We start from the raw sequence: 25850 nt of genomic DNA, 5'->3' as shown, positions 1-25850 counted from the left end.
GGTATGTGTGTTAATGTTTGTATGTGTGTGCCCATAAATGCAACACAGAGCGGAAGAGAGAGAGGGAGGGAGAGAGAGAAAGAGAGACTGGGAGAAAGTGAGTGGGTGTTCTGCAGGGCAGTGGGGTGGTGGGGGTGGAGCACATCTCCAATCAGCCAAACAAGCATTGCCAATGTGGAGCCATAACTGCTGATGTTAGAACAAGTAATAATTTATCCAATTTCCCCTTAGGCAATCTTTAAAATTTCATCACCTAATCTAATCTAACATGACTGCACTGCCTCAGTCAGCTATGACTGCAGTGTCAAAAAAAAACAAGGTGGTAATGGAGATCCAAAGTGAGACGAGATCATTTATAGGTGATGATGCGGTCAAAGTCATGTGACTGCAGAGATGATGATATTGATGACATGCTTGTACACATTGCAGATGCAGGCTGTTACATTTTGCATGGGTAGATCTAACATATATGCATGGTAGTCAATTACTTTTTCAGCAGTTGTTCTCAACATTCCCAAAAGACCGTTCCACATTCTCTCCAAACTAATACCTTTGGTTTTCTTGTTTCTCAAAGAAAACTGTCTTTAAACTATGACAGCACGGAAAGTGCACATAAATGCAACGCAAATAATTGCATTAAGTAACTACTGTAACCCACTGGGGTCTCTTCAGTTGGGAAAAACACTCACTTTATAGTTTTGGTAATTGCCTGAGGCCTTGAACCACAAGTTTTAAGTAAACAAACAGTTTTCTTTTTTTAGTGGTGCCTGAAAAACTTTTGAAAATCCGAAAACCTAAATTGTGCATCTGCCTTGTTTAATGAATGTATTAAACCACCTATCACAAAACAAGAAAACACAAATAATTCAGAAAGTGCTTAAAACTAATAATTATATTGTTAGTTATTTGGCAAATAACCAGCTGAACGCACATTTTTATACCGAAATCTGAGAACACTGGACTTCAGTCAGAAACGTATCAATTCAAGCGTCACATGTTTTCTCTTTAGAAATGCAAGTAAATAAATGTAATGTGGCATCTTAATCAAAAATAATATTGAATGGTGGATTAAGCTTTACAGAAACATTATGGTAATTAAAAATACTGTTAATTACGGGCAGCTATGACATAAAACTTATATTGGATGGAGCATTGTTTATATCATTAATATACTCATGGGCATTAATAGGTGTTTGTTGATCAATGGTCATGACAATTTGCATATTAATGATCAAGGAACTGACCTCACAGCCCATTGTTCAGTCAGTAGGCTGGTTTCAGTTATTGTGCAAATGTACTGTTTATAAGGTTGGGGAAACCTGCAGTCAGTCACGAGTAACAAAACGTTTCTCCCATTGAAAACGTGAAAACACTACGTCCAGATGAACAGAATGGGATTTACTTACCTGGATGATTGAGCATGTATCAAGATATATTTTAGACATTTTTGCAAACTGAAAATCAAAAAGTGAAAAATATTAAAGCATTCTGATCTTTAATTTAGAACTATGAATATTCCCTTTGGCAGCAACTATAGCCTGAAGTGTTTTTGGGTAAGTCTTTAGTCAGCTAGTTTGCTACACAGCTTGATCTGGGCAGTTATCCCAATCTTCCTGACAGGGTTCTCAAGCTCTTTCAGTCATCTTCAATTTTCTACACAAATGCATATGTGGGCTGAGCCAGAACTTTGGTTTGATGATTCCACGACTGCCCTGTACTTGACCTGAAGCCATGCTAATGCTGCCTCGGCTGTATGCCTCCGTTCATTGTTGTGCAGAAAGGTAAGTCGTTGCACCAAACTAAGATCACTTACACTTGGAACCTCTCTGTTGTGTATGCATACACTACATACTCAATAACTGAGAATGATAAAACCATAAAACATATTTTAGACATTTTTGCAAATGGAAGATCAACAACTAAAATCTCGCACAAACATTTTCTGATCTTTAATTTAGAAATATGAAGGAATCCCTCTGGCAGCAGTTTATAGCCTCAAGTATTTCAGATTTTAGGGTAAGTCTAAGTTGTACGCTGGATTGCTACACAGCTGGGTCTGGGCAGTTATCCCATTTTTTCTGGCAGATTTCTCAAGCAACTTCAGTCGTCTTGAACTTTCTCCACAGATATTGAAGTGGTTTTAGGCTAAACTTAAAGACTGTCCTTGACCTGACCTGAAACCACACTAGTGCTATCATGGCTGTCTGTTTCAGATCATTGTTGAGCAGAAAGATGAATCACTGCCCTAAACTCAAGTCACTTACATTTGGAACATCTCTGTATTTAGCTGAGAAGCACACACAGCGTGTTGCCTTGTCACTGGTTTTAGACAGTTGATAAGTAATAAGCAGTGCTCAACAGAGATGGTGCTTAGAAATGTGCAGGAGAATCATCCCAGACAATCTTGTTCCTTTAGTCCTCTAAATACCCCTTGTGGGAGGTTGTATGCATTTTAATCAAGAGTGCCTTCAATCTTGCTGCTGTATCATAAAAGCCTGTTCTCCACAAAGGACTTCTGAAGCTTTGTTTGAGTGACTTTGGGATTCCTTTTATCTGTATGACACTGACCCAACTTTGGATGAAGCAAAAATAATCTGCTGTACCTGACCACAATTTGGATGTGATAGTAAAGATTTTGTAAATGCAGAAAAATTCTAATGTAATTTAAAAAATGTACAGTTCTAAAAAAATCCCTGTACATCCCAGAAAGATGATTCTGTTCATCTGGACGTATCAACTTTTTGATATTTCTTTACCTGGATGATTGAGCAAGCATCAAGACTTTTTTGTGCCTTTTACACTGTGCAAAAATATTAAAACATCAAAATAAGCAATTCAAAAAATACAGTTATTGTAATTTGGAGTAAAATGAAATAAAAAGTAATCTCAAAAAGCTGTACTGAATGTAATGTAAAAAAAAATAAGACAGCTAAATCAAGTGAAGCTAGCTGCCATGGGTAGCTTTAGGCTTTAAAATAAAGTGTAAAAAAGTGTGAAAAACTAAACATGTAGTTATTGATTTTTTTCCCCGTTTCTTTTATTATTTATAGACGTTATAAAACAACGATGTAGCTTCCAAACCTGACAAATGAAGCCTGTGTGAAAGTGTGTTAAACCTGCTACCTGAAGTCTACAAGATGACATCAGCTGTAGTTGCAATACACTTTCAGTCTTATTAAAGTCTGCAGGAAAAGTGTAGAAGCTTATTTCTGTTAGTGAAAGAAATAAGCAGAACAGCAATGTCTGTATTTCTTAGGTTTTGTGTATACTTTAGGTGAGTCGTTTTTAGGGGTAAAAAAAAAAAGAGTAGCACTGTCCACTCAGGTGTTTTTACTTCTCATGGATGACCTGCACTGGGGACTGTGTGGGCATGTGTACTAGAGCATGTGCTTGACTATCGTAATGATCTGACAGTTTTGCTACATTAAGGTTGAGAAGCTACATCTTCCTCAATTCCAGAGGTTCTTTTGCGGTGACTTAGCCCAGTTTTAACTTGAATAGAGGTCTAATTAGCCATATTGAATATATTTTTGTGAGTGCTCTTTAAAACGAGATAATTTGGCATTTCACAAGAACAATGGCTCTTTGTTTTTATGAAAATGTCCCAGTAGGTCACTGTACCACAAAATACCTAACACCCCACCTGGAGCAAGAAACTGAGACAGCTTGATACAAGTAGTTCATTTTTTCATTTGCACCTGGGATATTTCTGCTGTAAGATCAAGTCTTCTCTTTTTTTTGTCAAGAGACCTTCAGAAATGTAATTAGTTTCTTAATATACTTACTCTACTCGAGCCACAATCGTCAAAATAATTTTGCAAGCACAATTACTAAGTATAAGAAATCCAAAGGTTCAAGCAGCACTTGAAACACTGTAAAGGATGTAAACAATACTGCACAGCCAGTCAAACAGTGTGTTTGTTTAGGGATTAAGGATTCTTGAGAAAAAAGGGGTTCTGTTATGTACAGTAAAAAAAAAAAAGCCCTAGAGTGCTTTAGCACTTTTGTTGAGCTTGACCATGTTTTCTGGTGGGCTGCGGGGATGTGACTGTCTCCTTACCTCATTTCTGGACCTATGACGGAGTGCCTGCGGAGCATGGCCCTGGCCTTGGCGCTGGTCAGGTTGGAGGTAGATTCTCCATTGATGGCCAAGATGGCGTCCCCCACCCCGAGCCTGCCATCCTGGCTAACAGCCCCCCCCTGGACCACACTGCGCACCAGCATGCCTGAACCGTCCTTGATAGCACTCACTGTCATCCCTGCCAACACGCACATTAACACACACACACACACAAGCACACAAAAGCACAGGTGAACGGAGGGCTGGCTAAGGCTGCTTTGAATGCATGCCAAACAGAGAGACAGTCGCCCAAACAAACACCTGACAGTGGTATAATCAGCATAATCAAGACAGACACTAGGCAGATTAGCACACAAACATGGCTACAAATGCTTGACATTTACACAGCATCATCCCTCACAGTCACACCCACAAAAGGTGCACAAAGACCGTCATGCGCACTCACATCCACAGAGGGCAGAGGGCACAGGTGACTGACGAGTAACACATGCCTGTCACATAAACACCCGACTTTGGCATTATCAGTTTGGACACTAGGAGGATTACACAAACACTTCATTAATGCAAACAGACAGAAGCAGGTAAATCAGGCGTCCACACACACGCACGCCCATGCACGCACATACACAAACCACAGAAAGGGAAGCCAGCCAGCCTGCAATGAATTAGGCAGTCTGGTCTATAGCTGCTGGCGTACTACGTTGCTATCTAACTACAATCCACAACACTATGGTCGTACATAATTTGAAATTCGTCAAAGAAATGACTTTGTGCTTATTTTTCATCATATAAATAGTTTATTGTCTTTTTCTTATTACATTCAAATTACAATACAATCATAGTGCATGGAATACAGTCAACAGAAGACATAGCTACCGATTTTGACAGGACAAACAGAAGACACATGTTTTAAAGACATTCAAAGAAATTATGGTGAATGTTTTAAACGTGCTCAATACTATGACACTCTAACCAGACAGATTTAAACATTACAAACTCTGCCAAAACAATGCTTAAAATACGTTACGGTAAAATCCAAATGAAATATTCTACATGGAAATCTAAACCTCATCAAAAAGTAAGTCAAACAAATTCACACCAACTGGTTCACGCCAGGAATAAGCAACCACTAAATTGGCTGTTTATCGTCATGTTTTAGATGAGCAAGGCAAGAAAAAAACCCTTTTCACACCATCAAACCTTTTTCTTTGACAACCTGCTCTAAAGAATATCCAAACTCTAGCCTGAAGCAGCCATATACGGTATGTGCATGTCTCACTTGGGTAAAAAGTCATAGTCATGGATCGCATTGCACATGGCACCTATTGGAAAAGTTGGTAAAGTAGCACAAAAAATGTTGCACTACATTACCATTGCTCATAAAAATAAGTCCATATTCAAGCCTTATGGATAAACACTGTAACCCTGTCTATGCTGAGGCTTTTGCCTCAGATCAAACATATGTAAATTCACAAAACCAGAAACAAACTAAATATGCAAACCCTCCATACTTGGATATCCAGAAGACAGAACTTCAATAAATATCTCAGTAAGAGGATCTACAATATTTTTAAACAGGTAAAAACCAAAGAATACAGTGGTGCAACACACAGACACAGACTGTAGGTTATGACCTTGATATTCTCTACCTGTGAACATTTGCATAATTTCAAACTTTCACACACATACACACACACATACTCACACACATAGTGTGGTGCCTTATTAGCACGTTTGGAGAATACAAATGACTTTGTTTCCTTATACTTTGCATAGAGCAGAACTGCTTTGCCCCCTTTGTTCGCCTCCTGTGTTTGAAGAGCCAAACATCAGACTTTCTCTTGGAGCAGTTAAGACAATGCAGTCTCAAAACTGGAGTATAAAAAATATAATCATATATTAGGATCAACATTCAAATTAATATGTCATTTATTAAATCAATGTTACGTTTTCATTCTCTTTTACGCCACTTCATTGCTTCGTACCTCAAACACACACACACACATGCGGTACACACACGGATCATATTTTTCTCAGGAATGAGGAACACATTGCTTCATCATTCCTCTTCAGGGCAGTCGTCATCACCGCCTCCTATTAGTGTCATTATCGCCATGCCTGCGATGTACACACACCAAGACAGCACCACCATGAGAAAGACGGAGAACATACCAAGGCTACGATTGCCCCGCACAACAGTGATTGTCCTCTCAAAGCTGGTGCGGGGGGGCAGAGGTGGCGGCTGCTGCATGTCGTCATCGTCCATGTTGGTGAAGCGATGATGCAGCTGGTGTTCCAGAGAGAGAGAGAGAGAGAGAGAGAGAGAGAGAGAGAGAGAGAGAGAGAGAGAGAGAGTGACAAGGGGGCATGGGTGAGTGAGAGCATAAAAGTGTGTTTTCATGCTAGTGAACAATAATGCAGCACAGCTCCACGCTAACAACGACAGTGTTAACAGATTTATATTCATAAACTTTTCAGTGTTCAAGTTTGGCACACTAGCAGTCTAACATCTTTTAAAACAACTAAACACAAAGTGAAGTGGAGGCTGATCGAAAGGTCAATAATTTTGCAGGCGTTTGGTGAATGTTTTGTCCTAGACACCAAATTGTTTGGGTGATTCATCCAGTAAATGGGTGAAAAATGACATAGTCACACAATCATCAAATCATCTGAATCTGTCATGATTGTTGGTGTCAGACAGGTATTTAGGAAACTGCTACTACTGGGGTTTTCCCACATAGCATCTCTGGGGTTTATAGATAATGGTCAGACAATGAGAAAATATATATATATATATATACACATACATATACATATACATATACATATATATATATATATATATATATATATATATATATATATATATAATATAAGGAGATATAGGAGGAGTGGCAGTTCTCTGTGTGAAAATACCTTTTCAAACCAGAGGTCATAGGAGAATGGCCAAGCTCATAGGAAGGCCACAGCAACTCAAATAACCACCCATTACAACCAAAGTATGCAAAAGACAAGAATGGAGAACATTTTAAACCTTGGAGAAGATGGCCTTCTGCAGCAGAAGGCCACACTGGGTACCCCTCCTGTCAGCCAAGAACAGGAAACTGAGACTTCAGTTCACATAGGTTCACCAACAGAAGACTGGAAACATGTTTCCTGGTTTAAGGAGTCTCGATTTTTGCTTTGACATTCAGATGGCAGGGTCAGAATTTGGTGTAAACATCACGAAAGGTCCACCCTGCCTTGATTAATTGAGATCTAACTGTATGGGGTATTTTTTAGTACCAATTAAGCATCATTTAAAACTCACATCCTTCCTTGAGTATTATCACTAATCATGTCCATCCCTTGATGATCACAGGGTAACTACCAATCCAACCTGGTGCTGGAAAGGTTTACCTAATCTAGTGTCCGTGAGTATATGCAGCATCTTTAATGGGACTCAGTTCAGTAAAGACACTTAATATCACTAAGAACCGATGTCAACCTGACAGTGGTGTCTGAGAAGAAATGAAATGGACCCTTCACAGCCAACACCATCAAGACTTCAACAAGGAATTGTGTTGTAAAGATAACCTGGCACTGAAATGTGAAATTATCATTACCACTACCAGCATTCTTGTATGACACAGTAATTATTTCAAAGAGCTATTACTGTAACTCTCTGTGGTTGAGGCCTTTGGAGTTACTCTTAAATGTAAAACACGCAGAAAGTTCGAGTTTTAATGTCCCCTTGGGCACTTCACAAAGAAAAACGGCAACAAAGACATCTTCTTTGAATCTTTACATAAAGTAAAAGCAGCACTGAAGTTCTGAGGCTACCTTTTGCAACAAGCCCATCTTTGATGAAAACACTGACACTTGCTCCAAGTCTCTTGTGTGTGTGCGTGAGCCTGAGACAAAACTCTATGTCCTTGTGTTCGACCATGTGCCAAAGCTGTGCAAGCAGTAAGCACTTTTCATTGAGAGGCAATTGTTGGTAATTAAGCAAAGTAGAGTACAAAAGGCCAGCTCAATAGGACTGAGCTGCGGCCACAATGCAGGAACAACTCTGTGACACCGAGTACTTTTCTCTATCCCCAACCCAGTAATACTGATACAGCCAGGTCTAATGGTAAAATGGCCTGTATTTATATAGCGCTTTACTAGTCCCTAAGGACCCCAAAGCGCTTTACATATCCAGTCATCCACCCATTCACGCACACATTCACACACTGGTGATGGCAAGCTACATTGTAGCCACAGCCACCCTGGGGCGCACTGACAGAGGCGAGGCTGCCGGACACTGGCGCCACCGGGCCCTCTGACCACCACCAGTAGGCAACGGGTGAAGTGTCTTGCCCAAGGACACAACGACCGAGACTGTCCAAGCCGGGGCTCGAACCGGCAACCTTCCGATTACAAGGCGACCTCCCAACTCTTGAGCCACGACTCTTGACCCCACTATAGAATGTGAATGAAGCGAACACACACTGACATGGTAATCTCCTTCAGAGCAACTAAAATGGCTACCCACAGAATCTCAGGTTTGCATGGTAATGAGCAATGTTTCCTCTGTGACAGATTACAGATCCAGACCACCGCAGTTTCACTGTATGTGTCACTGCAAATATGCAAATACTATGCAAATACTGCAAGTATGCAAATACTTATTGACAAGCATCCTGAAAGGATTTTGCTTATGATTATACAAAATATTATTAAGATCAAGGACCAAATAACACATTTTAAACTTTATTTAAAATTGTATTTAATCCAGACACATAATAACCAGACAACCTCTTCTGCTTTCTGCTGACAAATAAATAAATGTGCAAATACCCCAAACATAGACAAACTCTACCTCTCTATTATTTTTCTACCCCATAAAGTGTGCAAAAAGCATTTATCAAGTACTGTCCAATGGCAGAAATATCATTTTATGACTGGTGCTAATTTTGTTTAGCTGAACATACCGTGTAACACAGCTGACTGGTGCTGTTGTCCTCTGAGTTTGAAGCGGTGGCGTTGACGTTAGCCTCGGCTGCTTCAGCTACCAGGCTGACCTGAGTGTGGCTGTCATTGTCGTCGCAGGAAGCCCGTGTGCTCCTCTCTGAGATGGGAGTTAAGCCACCGCACAGTTCCAGCTGAGAATACAATATTCAAAAGTTGAAATTTAGGACTTTGAAAAAATAAAGGCCAAAGTAGCTGTGTTGCTTTAAAAGTAAATTTGCATCGAAGCAAACAGGCTAAAGGGGGTGACTATAAATTAGACACCCTGTACTCCTCTCCCCTTCTGTCCATCTGTAGAGTGGTCGAGCATTGTGTTTATCTCTCAGCAGCATTAAAAATTCAGAAGGCCTGTAACTAGATTCTCTCTTCCTTGTTACTAAGCCACAGTCCACAACAAAAAGGAGAAGACATAAAGTGCTTATTAAGAGAAAACACACATGCAAGTAATGATCTTGCATATCTCTGTAAATTATAATACATTTTATTATACATTGCCAAACTGATAAAGATTTAATGAAGTCATAACAGTAAAATAAAATATCTTTTGAACTGAAAGTATGTTTTGAATGTGCAATGTGTGATAATGAATACGACTCAGAATACAAGCACCTAACCATGCAGCAGCCTCGCAAACATTTGAGAACGTAAAGAGCTCAATGAATTTGAGTGTGGAACTGTAATGAGATGCCACCATTGCAACAAGTCAGTTTGTGAATTTTGTGCTATCCTAGCTATTCCACAATCAACTGGAAGTGGTATTACTGCAAAGTGGAACACTGTATACAGTTACAGAGTTGCTTTGCCAGGTACTGAGACTCATATTGTGTAAAAGTCACCAAGGTTCAGCTGATTTAGAAATGTCAGACTTCCAAACCACCTTGTTCATTAACATCAGCACAAAAACTACGTGCTGGAAGCTTCATGGCATGGGTTTCCATGGTCAAGTGGCTCCTGTAGGTGTGATGCTTCTGTGTTTAATCTATGTAAGTACATCACAACCACAAACCTCCTAAAATCCTCTCTAAAAATGTAAATACACCATGCGTGGATGCAGCATGCAACGATTATGATTGGTACCTTCACTTAACGTATAATGGAAAATCATACACAAACATACAGCCACCTGTGTAGGCTACACTAAAGACTCTGAATATAAATTAGCCATAATGTGTAGATGGCCCAATACTTTTGTGTATATGCCATGTAAGATGTACCATACCATTTATTATGGAAGGCAACATCTTACATGGCACACTGTCTGGTAAACTTCCATATACTTGGACCATTATGATAAATAATGTATAATAAAGTATTTGCAGGATTAGCTGTAGGTGACGATCTAATAAGCCGTTTATTCATACACAGTTTGCTTTTGACTTTATCACAGCATACAAGTTAGCTCCAATGCAATATTACTAAACATTTTTAGCAATCAAAATTTTAAAATCTTCCAATATTGCTTCCAATATTACTACTTTGAGAGGCCCAACAGTAAAACATTAGTTAGGCGTTTTACTTATTTTGCATATTTTTATTTTTATTATGTTTGGTATATCGTCCTGGGCACAAACAACGCAAATATGTGGCAATCCTGAGAACAGACTATTTCTTTCCATGCAGTGTCATGTTGAACTGGACATTATAACCCAGGATTAAACTCAAAAAGCTTTAGTTTTGGCAGGTAGTATTTAACCTTGCTCCTGCTTTTAGCTTTATGTTTAAATCATATATATCAGCTTGCTCAAAATGATCACACTTTTCTTTCACTAAGTTTGCAGTTTGTAGTCTTTTCAGTTGGTTTGCTTTTAAATATACTTAAGATTAAAAAGCCTATATTTCATTAATCATTTACTGTTTTATAGGGCAAAGGGGTGTACTTGAATTTTTATGTATACTGTACAGTAATAAAAATCATAAATCCTCATGATTTATCTGCACATACCGGCAGAGGTTTGGCAACACCAATGTGGACAGGGCCATAGCCTGTGGACTTTAGGACATGCACAGCATAATCCAGGCTGGAGCCTTCTAGGTCAGTTTCATTGACAAACATGAGCCGGTCCCCAGGAAGGAGGCGACCGTCCCGATCGGCTACACCTTCAGGCACCAAAGACCGGATTACCAGAACTGTTTTAGAAGCATCTTCTGGATCCTAGATTTAAACGGAAAGAAGAAAGATTTGCTCAAATATGCATAGAAAATTAAAGTTAAACTAGAAAAATGAGAAGATGAGGCGTAAATGCAGGTAAACAAAGTGACGAGGGCTTAATTAACACATGAAAAGCAAAAGCATTGGTTAGCTTCACAGAAGGGAAACCAGCTACAGTTGCTTTTTCTTTATAGCTTGAAAGCTTTTGAAAGGATTGATTTTTTGTTGTGTAAAAAGGTTTCATTATCTAACATTTAAATAGAAACCGTCAGGGCACTTCAACGTGTTGGTGATTTAGAGCACAAAAACACAAAATACAAAAATCTTCCCTACAGAATACAGAAGTCAACTCCTCCATTTTCTTAGTATTCACTGAGAAACTCGAACACTGATATTCTTAGACTGCAGCCTATTACAGCCAGTTCTATTTGTAGAAAGGCTCAGAGGCATGTCTCTGACCTGATAGTCCAGGATACTGAAGCCCAGGCCCGACTCTCCTTTCTCCAGCTCGACCACCTGAGCCTCTCTCTCCCACATGGCCAAAGGAGGTGACATGGGGGGCACGCCACGCTTGGTGATGTCCTCAGCTGTAGGACAGGGAATGACACAACCCTGGTCCAACTGGAACAAACGGAAAGAAGAGAGACAGCAGAAAATGTAGAATGATTTACAGCTGTAGAGCACATCAGTTTCTTTTTCCATGCTGATCTACTGTTATTCATGCTGTTTTCAAGTTAAAGGATTTCAATATTAAATCTACTCCTCTCAGTTTACCGCCTCTTCAGGCTGTCCCTACCTTATCATTGAACCCAGCCAGCAGCTCTTTCAGGCTGAGACAGACATCATCATCGTCTTCCTCATCACTGTTGGGAACTGAAGGGGGTATAATGCGAGCGCACACAAGGTATACGTGCACTGGCAGCTCCTTCAAAATACTGACCACCTCCTTGTGCGTCTCTCCGATGAGAGGAATTCCATTCACCTGCCAGCAAGATACATAAAAATTACAAATTATTTCAAAAATACATGTTCTCGAAGTCAGGGATTGGATGAGTCGTGTTTGTAGCTTTTAAAAAAATGTGCTCTTTACTGTGCTGTGTACCCAAGGTTAAAGATGCTGTGTGTGAAAATGTTTTCCCATAAAGTGCTGGCTGCAAATCATCTGACGTTTGTGTATATCCCTAACTGCGTTTCTCTGTCCATGTGTGTGAGCATACTTGGCTGAAATTTCTGTTTTGTGAATCAAGGAGAAATTGCTGGCTGCAGTACATCGAGTCACAGCAGAAACAATTAAAGCTGGAAGCAATAACCCAACCGGGTGAAGCTCATTTAAAAACAGAGATGAACAATGGCTTTGGCATCACTTAAGCCATGGGAAGGAGATCAAAGGGTCGAGCTGCGTCACAGATGTCGGTTTGTCCCCACAAAGATATGAAAGACAATCTGGAGTGTGTCTATAAAGCAGCGTAAAGCAGCTATAATTCATCCAAGAGTTCATCCGACTCCTCATCATAATGAGTGATACATGTGAGGGGACCTGTCCCCTGAGAAGTGGATATGCCGTGTTTGGGTTTACATTTTCGTTTTAATTCCTAGATTCATTCCTTTTTTCTTTTTTTTAACGCGTTTGCCTTTCCCCCCAATTTGTTCCAGATTGGAGGTTTCCCCAAGTCGAAGTCTGAGTTAATTAACCCTGAGATGGGAAACGCAAAAGTTTCAGGCAGCTGATCAATCAACTCTGACTATGTTGATCCAGATTTATGTGGGTGTGTGAGTAATGAAAGACAAAAACAAAAAACCCTCATCAGTGAAGGTCTTATGGCATGTTTTACCATGGCAACATGTAGTAAATTTAGACTGTGAAATTTATCTTAAGGAGAAAGGAGTTAATAAGTTATATTTATTAGATTCTAGCCAGTGTAGGCCCGTCGTTTAAACATTTCTTCACTTTTCTTAACGGATGGCATTGCTGAAATCCTTCTTGACTACTGTAGCTTACATTTAATACATGCTTTTTTAAATTGATGTATTTTGCAGTAACCTGATGAGGATAAAATGCAAGTGGCAGCAGCTGACAGTGAAAAACACTGTGGCACTGATACTAGTGTTGGTCTAGTGCCGGGCTGCACACGCTGCTGATTGGACAGGAGCCTGCCAGTCCAACCCAGCAATAAGGGGATTTACGTGGTTGCTGAAGTATTTGTTTTAGATTTGAAAAGCAGTATAATGTGAGCAGGTGGCCTTCAATGCCTTTTGATTTGGTTTATGTATGCTACAAGCAGAAACTCGAATGATACAGTTTAAGGTTGGATGTAGATACTAGTTACAGTTAATGTTCAAGGTGCTTGTTACTGCCTGAGGCTGAGACATGTTTCTCACACACACATACATACACACACGCACACACACACCTACACACACACTTTAGTTGTCCTTTTGTTTAGAGACATTAGCGAAAAAGATGTGGTTTTGGGCAGAGAGTTGATTGTGTTTACTTTCTATTTTCTTTTGCTGATCTGGAAACACCTACAGGCCATATTGTCCCTGTAGTTTGTTTCCAAGTCATTTTTTGATTCTTATATCTTGTGGTTGAGCAATAAATATCCTTAGTGAAACTGACAACATCTGCTTCTGTGTCGCTTCTCTCCAATCTAGCTGAGCCATAGCGACCATATAAGAAGGTGGTGGTATTCCTAATTCAGAAAACACTTTTAAAAGTAATGCAATTCACTACACCCGTACTACACACCGTGACCTTATAAAACAGCTGGTGAGTGTATGTTATCATTACCACTTTATTAATCTTTAAAAGGGAAGTCAAACTCTAAAGATTAAGAATTTCTTTTGTTAGTGCTTGGGCCCAAACGAGCAACACTAACCTAGCATGTGTTTGCATGGCAGGAGAAAATCTGTGCAAACAAGTGGAAAACATTCAAACTCCACAGAAAATGACATATACCTCTCACTCCAGGTATAAAGTCCAATAGTGCATGTGCACAACTAAAGCTAAAAACACTACGTTTACTGTGCTCTCTGTTCTGACTGGTGATTGGCTGGTCAGCCTCATGTATGTTTAATCACAAGCCCATCCATTTTATGTGCACTATGTCAACAGTAGCACATGTAAATGAGCGTGCACACTCACAGATGCACTCCAACATGTCATTAATGTAGCAGCTCTTCACAAAACAATTTGCCAACTTTGTGTCTTTGCAAAGTGGCAAACGAACTAATCAGACACTTGAATCACCTTCACCCAGCCGAACGTGGACATTTTAAAGAAATAACTGGCTAAAGCTATGCAGAGCTTAGAGACAATCACAAGCCAGAAGAAAAGCCAGAAAAAACATGGACGTAGCTTACAGGTTTGAAAAATTAAACCATTGGAGAAGAGCCTAAAGCCTGCATTCTATATGAGGGTCACTAAGTGGTGATAGATGTGGTTTCAAAATACTTCCTGACCAACAGAAGTCAGTGGGAAAATGGTTGTCAAGATCAATCATTTGGTCATACTATATTTAAAAATGGAAGATTATCTGTGGTATGAAACCATATGATATGAAAACATATCAATGATGGAACCTTATATAATAAGTAATCCAGAAATAACTCACAGTCGTGACAAATCAATCAGTTCCACACAGATCGTACTATAACCTGGTTTGCATAATCTCATATTGTTATCAAATGAGAAAATGATGAGTTCCACATACGGAGGCTGAAAGGGCCTGAAGTATCAGAGTTACCTCTAATATCTGGTCTCCTATGAAGATCTTGCCACTTTGGCCGACGGGCCCCTCGGGTAAGATGGAACACAGATAGTGATGCCCTGCCCGAGCCTCCAGACTGATGCCCAGACCGCTTGTCTCACTGAATCGCTCCAGCTGGCAAACCTGGTGGAGATTGTGGAAAATAAATGGCAAGTAAACAAAAAACAAAGAAAGCTACGTTTAAAGCTATGTCTGACGGAGAAGACGTTTGAGCATTGTTACGTCAAAAAACTGTGATTTTTCAATGGTTGTTTTTCTGTGTACTGATACACAAATATTCACAAATGTAAAAACACATGTTTATATATTAAATTTAGTCAGGTGACAGTTAGTCAGCATTACAGTGACACTTACAACCACTTCATATCGCGGTCCCACTGCTTGCTGCCACCTCTTTCTCAGGTTTTCCTCCTCAGCTGGAGTCAGTTTCACATCTGTAAAATGTGCACATACAGAAAATCTGCCTCACCCCACATATGTAGAGATATATGAACCCAGGCACATACACACCAATTCAAATCACCTCAAGCCCCCAGATGACCCAATCAATAAATAATGGGATCCTATATGAAAGAATCCACTTGGCTGTATTATAGAGAGATGACAGCATCCTTCTACTTGTGGCAAGGCAGGATGTCAACATACACCCACAGCTCAGGCACATAGGATGTGCATATTCACATCCACCATCTTGTGATTTCTTGGCAAACCAATGTTTTCTCATTCATCTAATAAAGCCTCACAGCAATCAGGGCTTATTTAACTGTGCTCTCTAATCAAGCCCAAAAATTCTTGTCTAAATAAAGCCATATATGCAGGCGGGGTGAGAGACAAATCATCTGGAATCAGCTGAATGAGTTGGATAAACACATGATTGCACAATACTATAAATAGACTCCCATCAAAGAGCACGCTTCACTGGCACATTGCTGTTCCCTGAGTCCAATCAGCATATCACACCAAGTCCCATGATCTAGTTCCAGACTGCAGTGCAGTATGGGAAGCGGAGCTTACCGTTTTTGGAATCGTGTCTGGGTCGTCTGCTGGCGTATGCTGCTCTCCTGGAGATTTCACGCAGAGAGCAAATGCCTGGGAGACGTTTGAGCACACGTGCAGGGATCCAAACAGACATAACACACAAACACACAAAAGAAAAGGTCGGTTTTTCCCCAGCAATCAAGCAAGCAAGCTCAACATCAGTACAGATATTCAATATCATACTCCGATCCAATATTACAAAGTTAATTAGGACACAGTTTAACTCAACTATGAAGGTAGCACCAGTGAATCAATGATCCTTTGAATTATAGATTAATAATCAACACGTTCTTGAGTTTCTCGGGTACAACAAAAATGATTTCACCGTGACACCGCTGAACCAATGTGTTTCCCCTTCACAAATCACCTGTCTCTTGAATCTTGTTGAGGCCCCATTTGTAGGGATTCCCTTCATGGAAGCTGTGGGAGTGTCGGAGGCGCTGCAGAGGAGGAACTGGAGGCAGGATGTTACTAAGACGGACGGCTTTTCTCAGCAACCTAAGTCTGACCAATGGACCTGTCCTCCTCAGCACTTCCATGGCACGCTGTTCACTGCAGCCCTGCAGGCTCACCCCATCGACCTGAGTCAGGTGACAAAAGATGTGGATGGAGTAGTATAGATGTACACAACTACAAGTAGATTTAATGGCAGTGTAGGTTAAAAGAGCGAGAAAGAGAAACTCACAGACAAGATGATGTCTCCAATGTGTATGCGTCCATCTTGATCAGCAGTGCTGCCTTTTACTATGCTCTTCACCATCACGCCAGCACTGTATACTGAGGAAAGAACAATATATGAAATATATCAAATCTGAAATGAAACTGAGAACTGATTGCATAAATGTGGCACTGTATTTTATTTTTTATTGGATAAAGATGAAACTTACCTGAGTTTAGGTCACCTACATAGCTAGAGATGCTGAATCCCAGGCCCCGATTGTTCTTAGTGAACTGCACACTGAACTCATAGTCATCATTCAAGTCACTGACCTGGAAAGAAGTCCAGAAGAAAAAAAAACATAATTACCACCTTGCAGTTGTATGCCTTCACCAACCAGTCAAGATGACATTTGCAGCCACGTCTGTCCAGACTTATACAGCCTAATATATAGCGTGATATTTAAAGGAGTTTAATAGGTGGGCACCAAAGATTAGTGTCACGATACGGTCACAACCTCATCTTCTGTTCCTAAGTTACAGCACAGCAGAAAGGAAAAGTGTTTTCAAAGAACATTTTTATATCAAAGTGACATTCACTTGTGGTCCTTTGGTAATAAATTCTAATCTCATCATCATTTTACCCCATTGCACATGTGAGTGATATTTTGTCATAATTAGCATATGAATTTTTGAGCTATACCTATTTTAAATCGGTTCATAATTGAATAATAAAAATTTGTGCATGACGTAAGGAAATTACAGATTTTACGAACACATTACAATCATCAATTTGGGATGGACATGAGAAGACACGGAGAAACTGCCCTTTGACCATTGCATCTAATATATACCTATTCAGGTCTTCCTTGTACTAAAGGAAGATGGGACAGAATATCCAAAAAACACCAGCTTCGCTGGCACAGATGCATAAAGATATTTGACTCCCCATTTAAATCACTGAGTAATCAATTAGATTTGAATTACACTGTAATATTTTTTGATACCCCTCCCCTCCCACCCCTTCTCTTCCACAGGCACACATACACACACATATACACCCACCACGCCATCCAGGTTTTGCTGGTTGAAGACAGGGGAGGAACAGTGGTTGTCCTTAGGACCATCCCGGGCAATGAGCAATTTCACCCTGGTACCAGCATTTCGCAGCACCTATCCAGGCGAGCATAAATGAATAAGATGAACAGTTAAAAGCCACCTATTCTCAAACAGGGAAAACAGTGAAACCGCAAAAACAGATTAAGCAATGATTTAATCACCAATTTCACAAAGCGTTATTATAATTTGAAATCACGCCTCACCTGCGCCACCTGCTCGCTGTTCATGCCCGCCAAATCCGTATCGCCAATGCGCAGGATCTGATCTCCGCTGTGCAGGCGCTTATCCTGATGAGCAAAAGAAACTTGTTTTGATAACAATGCTTGGCTAAAAAACATCATTCCAACACTGCGCTGATTGAACCATTTTATTTGTGTACAAATTAGATAAATGAGAGGACTAATAATTCATTAATTGATCATAAGAGGATTCATTGTATTATCGAACAAGCTAGCATTCCCCTCTGCTTCTCGTCTTTCTAATCTTTTTATATTATATTTATGGTTCTTTCTGTGCTTCTTTCCAGTTCAGTGACTTGAATTATGAGTAGGCTAACCAAAGCTTGACTCTCCATTTGATTAGTCTTTTCATCTAAGTAATGGTGAAAATAAAAACAAGACAGGAAAGAAAAAGGATTTTTTGTGTGTAAACGGATATGTAAACTTTAGCTATGTGATTCAGTCGCAGGCACACTTACCCTTCCAGCAGCTCCTCCAGGGAGAATGGTCTTGACCATGACCCCTGTGCTCCGTCCTCCTATGATGCCAAAACCAAGTCCTTTCCCATCATTGGTCAGCTCTATCATCTCCACATGACGCCTCTAACAGGGCAAAGGTTACGATAAGTGGGAGGGAGACAGAAAAGGGGGAGTGAATAAATAATTTGTCATTAAATGCTTGAAAAAGGAGAAGAGTATTAGGTGTTATTTCTTAGTTATTTTTTACATACATAAGAGATACATAAATATTATATACAAGGCTTTCTGTACCTCGTGTGCAAAAGCAGAAAGGTTTCTCCCCATGGACATGGTACGGGAGATCCGAGGTGGAGTGCAGTACTAAAAGAAATGCCGTGTGTTAAATAAAAGCAAACTGGAATTATATTAAGTGAACTGATAAGTCTTCTTATGATCAGATAAGACTCTCATTTGATGATAGCCAACTGGGCCTGACTTACAAAATGCAAAGAGATATTCTGTAATGTGAAATGTGACATTTCAAATAGTAATGTGCTCCTTTTTACAACCGAATAAAAGAAATCATTTGATTGATTCGTAGTCTGTGCATGTTGAAAATAAAAGACTCCCTAATACTAAACTACTCCTGAATGACCTCTCTTTTATCGTGGCTATTTTTATATACCTGAGATTCAGTTGGAACATAGTTATCTGGGTAGATGTCTGAGAAGGACAGCTCCTGTGAGCCATGAGAGGAGATGCTGCCGTCCCTGGCAGAGCTGGACCTTCTGTTCTCCACGGCCCATGTGTACGAGTCGCTGTGGCTCAGCGTCTTTGTGCCCAGTGCTTCACCCTGGCATGGGCCACAGTTCATGGACACGGACTTGGAAATGCCCTTCCCCTGTTTAGATTTACACAACAGGAAGGAAGAGTTTAAATTGAATGCATGAAGCAACAGAAGAGATGGATTGGGTGGAGTGCATGGAGAGAGGATATATAAGAGAAGGATACAAGGGAAAGAAGGAAAAAAAGATGGGTGACAGGAAGATGGGTGACGGGGTTGACACAAATTGAAGAATGGAGACGTGCAGTCAGAGAGGAACAGGATGATGGTAAGAGAGCGATGGAGGCAAATCAAAAAGCATAGAGCAATTGAGAAAGGAGGCCAATGTGAGACAATGGAGAAAGATGTGAGAAGGAGAAGAGGGGAGAGAGAAGAATGGGTTGGGTGGGGGTGGGGTTAATGTGTGTTAACTGAAAGGGAAAAAATACAGAAAGATGTAAAATGGAGCAGAGAGGGAAAAGATTGCAGAGTGGAAACTTAAGGATCTGAGATAAAGGCTTCTTTTCAATACCACATAACCACAAAAGTGTTCTCTTTTGTCTGCAACGTTTTCTGTTTCAGAGTTTAAAAGCAAGTTTCAGTGGGTGCCTATTTGTGATTTGTATTCTATCCTAACAATTTTGACACCTGTTGAAATGGCAGAAAGAGCGTTAAAGAGAGAACGCTATAAAAAAACCATACCAACAGGAAACTTTACCCTCACATTCCAAATGCTATGCATAAAAAAAGAAATGTGCAAAGAATCTCAACTAATAAAAACCATGTCAGCGTCTGTCCTGTTAAAAATATCTAGAGATCTTTGACACACTCCAGTGCCGCGCTTCCCAGAATGCAAAGATGCCAGAACGCTACAAGCCCAAACCACATGGTAATCTAATATTCCCTGTGTGTTTAAACTTTGCCTATTAGAGGATGTCACAACTGGTAGACACCAAATGAGTACGCAGATACATGCGCCGTGGAAGTGCAGGATTGTACGCATAAAAACTCTTGGATGAGTGGCATCCAGAGCTGTATACCTCACAACTCAAACAGACACACACACAAACAGACACACACATCAGCTCAAAACTTATGACAATGTTACAGACGACTTCTGTAAACTCTTCAACCTGATATATCCACTTCTTCCCTCCTCCTCCCCTCTCTCCCTCTTTCTCAGGGCTTTAGTGGTAAGCTTAGGTAAGCTGATTACTCATCCAGTCTGGTTCCTGCATTCAGTATTTTGGGAATGATTCCGGGCTCCTTCCTCACCATTCAAATGTACCAAACGCCCACACATTCTGGCTTTTCGCTATACCTTCGCCGCAGGCTTCTGTTGAGCTTGCTGTAAGCTCAGTATATGAAGGAACAGTGGGCTCTGCAGGACAGTCTTCAGCAGGGATAGCTTCTCCTGAGTGGGGGCCTCTCCTCTTTCCTTCAATTTGGCTTGCAGTCTCTCCACCGCCGCCAAGGCACACTGGGTATCTGCGAAGAAATTGTAGATTATTTGTGTCATTCAGAAACAGGATTTATCCCATTTGGCTTTGCATTAGTTTTCGCATGCTGTGGCAGCTGCTGAGACCGTGACACAAAGCCAGGTATTTGATATTAAGCTATTAAATGTCAACACTTACTAGTACCGGTGGGAAAGCAAAAGAGTAAACAATAAAAACATCTGTGCTTTCGAGGTTCGAGTGCTTGTCTGAAAAGAAAAATCTATGAACCAAGGCTGCCTGTGTGAGTTATTTTGATTTAAAATCTGTGGCTTGATATGGAGGCAGAAACTGAATTAAAGTGGTTACACACGCACACACAAACAACAAAAACCTATACTTCATCATACTAAAGGAGGCGTTCGACTTCACCGCAGAGCGAACGATGAAGCGTTTCATCAGGTCATACTGCCCTTGTTTATTTAGCTGAGTAGCAGCTGATGACCACAAGCCACAACTGCCACAACTCCTCTTGTACTTGGCAGAAGGTTAAAACCCCGTAACTCTTCACCGCAAAGTTTTGACTACTGACCAGATTGTGAGTTCTTTCGCCACCTGCACGTGTAACTGTTCCCTTACTGTCTGGCTGAGGCAGACATGCCTGACACCTTAATTGTAAGAGCTTAATGACGGCAGTGGTGTGCAGTCTGACAGCGGTAACTGAGAGTGCTCTACATTTTCAGCTGTTTGAATTCACTTACCTATGATTTCCATCGTTGCCTCACAGATCGGTATGAGTGAAGATTTCCTCCCGCTTCTTCCCTCAGTTAAATGTCATACTTGTCTGTTTGACAACTGCAAGATGAATAAAAACAAAGGTGATTGTGCAGATTTTTTTAATGTGTTCCTTTTCACATTTTTAATGAAACTGAAAGGGATGAAAACATAAGATGATTTCAATAAAGTTTAGAGAATTATGAATCCTGTAACAATGTAATATTACTTCATTGTGTCTTTTTACACCTGTTTAGCAGCATGTATCGTTTTTACCCTACGTCTTGTAGGCCCGTGCCATGCTTGCTTGCAAGCGCCTTGCTTGTCACCTAATGCTCTTTAGCGGGATTTAAATCTTTTCCAAAAGGCTTTATCAACCAATGATGCTAATTAACAGCGACACATAGCCTCCATCATTCTGACTTGAGGAGGGGAGGAGGGGGGCAGTCTGTATGGCTTCGAAGCATGATGCCAGTGGCATGATTTGATTTGCAAAACGATCGACTAGAAATGACAACGACTCATCTTAAATCTAATTAGAAGCCATTGATAGGCAAGAGAGGTATGCGCAGTAATACATACCCTTCACGGCAGGGTAATTAAATCTTTAGCTTGTCCCTGCTGATATTAAAGCAATGCTGACAGCTTCCAAATATTACTAAATATATTAGAGATTAATGGTTTACAGTAGAATTACACGTCCCCATTAGCAGTTCACCTGATGTTTAATCGAGCACACTGGTAATTTCTATTTATTTATTTTTTTAAATTTCTTATCCATAGCACTGAAACGCCATGTGCAGAAAGGTTCATCTCACCTCCATTGCAGCGCCTGTGGACGATCAACAGGTCCCCACTGAGCTCCAAGCACAGCACACACACCACTTTCGAGAGTACACGGGACAGATTTGCCTTTGTCGAGTAGAAAAAAATTAGTCTGTCCTAATGGAATAAGTCATAACAGCTTATTGAGAGACGGGGAAATGTCAAGAAGAGAGCTCTGGGCTTTATTTTCCTGCATTGTGTCCGCAGCTTGTGAGCGCTCCGTGCAGTGCGCATGTCACACCCTCTGATCTTCAGGCGCAGAGGGCTCATCCCTACTGATAAAGAGCTAGCCATCAGTAATCCCGTAGCCACAGGTGGGAAATAATTAAGTTAGCCACTCAGTATAAAGGTGAGTATTTATGGTTTCTGCTACTTTCTACGCTATTAGCTTTATTAGACTTTCTTTGACAGATTTAGCCTATAGTTACCTCTAAGATGAAGATTTTACACAAGCTAACACGTTTTAATTTTTTGTTTAATTATAAAGTCATGATTGACATTATATGACATAACAGGATTTTCAAATACAACACTGTGGTTTCCAACTTTTTTGGCATCGCAGAAACAAAGCGGTGTGTGGCCTCGGTTACATTTTTGGATGTATGTGAGGCTGTTTTTAAAAAGCCTTTACATTATTTCAATTTTTAACAGATCCAATTGGAGATCTCGCCAAAAATGACCGGAAACGGCGTTTTCCTCCTTTTGACTTCCTGTCATCATATCAAGACCCTCAGTATCTGTTTGCTGTCCCTGTAGGCTACGTGAAACTGTTTATGGGGAACTTGAAATCTTTATCACACGCTTATTAATAACATCATGATGTTACATACAGTACATTTGTTAGAAGAATCAAACCACAGGCTTTCCCCCAAACCTAGTATCTACTTTAATACTTTAACCACGCTTTCATCTCGTAGCTGTTCTGTCGCGCTTTTCATTCATATAGAAAAGTTACGATAATGCGTTATTTTAATTTAATGTTACCTTAATTTATTAATGGATTTACATTATTATGCTACTACTTTTCCTTTTGCAAAGAATCTTCTGTTGTTGCTTTCAGCACATTTCAGTAGGGCGCATGCTTTTTAGAGTAAACCCTTTTGAGAAAATGATGGTTGACGTTGTTGTAAACCAGTTTACGTTTATGTGGGCCTATACGCCTTGTGGTGAAGTAGGCCGTGGACATTAACCATATTTGATTCAATTAAGAAATGTTTTTAAAAATTAAATAAATTTACAAATTTATTTGGAGTTTAATACGTTTTAATAAGTTTTTGCTGTGCCAAAAAATGTCAGGTTTTCCGCTACAGGGAAAACCCGTTCGGATTGATCTGTAAAACAGCCCCTCAACTCATAGTCTGACTTTCTGTAGGCATATGGATAACTTCTGCAGGTCACCGTAGCAAAATCATTTAATGGGTTCCATGGTGCGATTAACCGAAACAAGCCCTGTGGTTTCCCCCCTTGTCCCTCTTGATTAGCTAACAATGTGGAATTTGTGGGAACGCTTACGTGTTCTCACACGGCAGGTGGAGCTCTAGGTCCAGAGATTTAGGAGCCAGATCCAGTTCCTTGTTTTCCACTGCACACCCTAGTTCTCGTCTCCCCATTTCTCTCCCTGCATCCCCAAGGCAAGAATCATCACCCTCTCCCCAGCCCTCCATCCACCCTGCTCCCCGCCCGCCTGCAACGCAACGCTCCTCGCGCCGGGCTGCGCTCTGATCAGCCGAGCATTCACCGCGCCTCCAAATTGGTTTGTCATTTCTGACCCCTCTCTCTCTCTGCGCCGACCACGGTCCTCTGCTCCACTGCGCTCTGCGCCCGTGGACTTCAGCAGAAGTCACTAAGAACATAAAGGCAGCCGAGAAAGATAAAAAGAGAGAGGGAGGGAGGGAGGAAGGGATACAGACAGACGGATAGAGAGAGGGAGAGACAGAGATACGCCTCTGTCCTCCTCCGGCGCTCCGCTGGACTCAGTGCGTTTGGACGGACTGACGGACGTGATACCTCCTACTGTGCGAGCTCTGATCGGGATACTAAGCACGCAGCTATTGGTTTGTTACACCCTCGGCTTCTTTATTTCGATACCCTCTTTCAGGAACACTTGCCAATGTCGTTCTGCAGCCGCGAGAATTAACTAGAGCCGGAGTCGAGGCACAAACCAACCACTGAAATTTATCGACTAGGAAGATACGTTTGTACACAAGAATTGCGTTCTGGTGACTGTATAGAGCAAAGAAGGAGAAGAAGGAGAAAGGTTATTCCCGACTCTTCTCTGCGCTGGATGTGTAAGCTATACATGCGCCTATACTGCTGCGACTGGCGATAAGGTAAGAGCCCGCTCTGTGTACCGACACAAATGATGGGAATTTTTTCCAGACATTACTGGTAAACGTCTTGGCTTTATGTCAAACCGTGTCACTGAATTGCTCCGAAAGCGCTGACTTTGGATGTTACTGGTGCCCATGGGAATGTGGCCTGCCATTATTGTACTTACGGGGAGCGGAAACTGGCCTTAATGGACGATTGGGTAAAATGTAATATAGTGCCAGCATTTGTACAGATGATGGTCCAGAGGCTTGTGGCTGCATGGGCGTCGCTAGGATGTGAGACGTCGCTAAGGCGAAGTAATAAGCAGTGATACCCATAACCGCTCCGGAATATAATCAATGCAATCACATTATCCCATGACATCTTCTCGGCCAGGGTGTACACATAATTATTATTCTGTAGCCGCAAGTACCTGCCTCACTGCAGGGCGTAATGACAAATCACATGCTCTGGCATGATAGATGACAGACAGACCAAGTGTTCACCTCATCAGTATTTCCTCTCCTGTTTTATGTGGTTGTCATTTGAGTACAGCTAGAGCTTATTTGGGGGCTGTGCTGGTTTGATCAACCGCAGTCTGAAATCCAGAGTAAATCCAACGGCTTTGTAAGAGAAGGAATATCCAGCAGGCCAGTGCACCTCAGGATACGTCAATCATGCGGATATATGAGTGAAAGCTTTGGCTCTTATTTACAGAAGAGGCGTCCGGGGTTGCAGATGACCTTGATGTGAAACTGTGAAGGCGGCAGAATCCATCGATGTTGACCTCACGCTGAAAAAATAAATTTAAAAAATATATATAAATATGAACTTGTGTCAGATTCGTGTGACCGCAGACGTGTACTCTCCCTAAGAAAAATGAAGTAGTAACATAGCCTAAACCTTAAAAGAAAAGAAAAAAAGCCACACTGATAATAAACAACATGGTTCATTGTAAGTTGTCTGCCTCCCAAATACTTGCAGGTGTCTGACAGTTAAAACAGCCTTAATAGTCATTTGCGTTCTGTGTCTGCTTGGGTAGCTGTAGGCTCGCCCTTTTGACTTTCAGCACCCAAATGGCCATCAGCAAAGAGATTCAGTGTAAACTCTTTGTGTGGATCTCAGTGTTTAAACAAAGGGTGGATAAAATGTAGGTTGCTGGTTGACGTTGTGTTGAGTCAGTGCTGCGGCTGAGATAGG

At 40.9% G+C, this 25850-nt stretch overlaps 1 protein-coding gene across 2 annotated transcripts in view; it reads right to left on the bottom strand.

Moving 5' to 3' along the window:
* The window catches only part of LOC146572699 (multiple PDZ domain protein), a 49326-nt gene extending 26747 nt beyond the window's left edge, over window positions 1-22579 (bottom strand). For both annotated transcript variants that reach the window (XM_085277010.1, XM_085277011.1), the window contains exons 1-20: window positions 22334-22579; window positions 21503-21596; window positions 20627-20793; window positions 19168-19383; window positions 18795-18863; window positions 18504-18626; window positions 18010-18093; window positions 17753-17860; window positions 16918-17020; window positions 16716-16807; window positions 16398-16611; window positions 16007-16081; window positions 15347-15426; window positions 14969-15115; window positions 12019-12204; window positions 11682-11843; window positions 11016-11225; window positions 9037-9207; window positions 6254-6368; window positions 4061-4259 (exon numbers count right to left, since the gene is read on the bottom strand). In XM_085277010.1, coding sequence (XP_085133136.1) covers window positions 4061-4259; window positions 6254-6368; window positions 9037-9207; window positions 11016-11225; window positions 11682-11843; window positions 12019-12204; window positions 14969-15115; window positions 15347-15426; window positions 16007-16081; window positions 16398-16611; window positions 16716-16807; window positions 16918-17020; window positions 17753-17860; window positions 18010-18093; window positions 18504-18626; window positions 18795-18863; window positions 19168-19383; window positions 20627-20793; window positions 21503-21515 — 2534 coding nt within the window. In that variant the 5' untranslated portion in view covers window positions 21516-21596; window positions 22334-22579. The remainder of the gene's footprint in view (window positions 1-4060; window positions 4260-6253; window positions 6369-9036; window positions 9208-11015; window positions 11226-11681; window positions 11844-12018; window positions 12205-14968; window positions 15116-15346; window positions 15427-16006; window positions 16082-16397; window positions 16612-16715; window positions 16808-16917; window positions 17021-17752; window positions 17861-18009; window positions 18094-18503; window positions 18627-18794; window positions 18864-19167; window positions 19384-20626; window positions 20794-21502; window positions 21597-22333) is intronic.
* Window positions 22580-25850: the final 3271 nt, after the last annotated feature.

The sequence above is a fragment of the Mchenga conophoros genome, linkage group LG6 (assembly GCF_057382185.1).
Source record: "Mchenga conophoros isolate Kocher_MC1m ecotype Shallow Benthic linkage group LG6, M_conophoros_male_GT1.1, whole genome shotgun sequence".
NCBI lineage: Eukaryota > Metazoa > Chordata > Actinopteri > Cichliformes > Cichlidae > Mchenga > Mchenga conophoros.
This window is presented reverse-complemented; position numbering and strand designations above follow the sequence as displayed.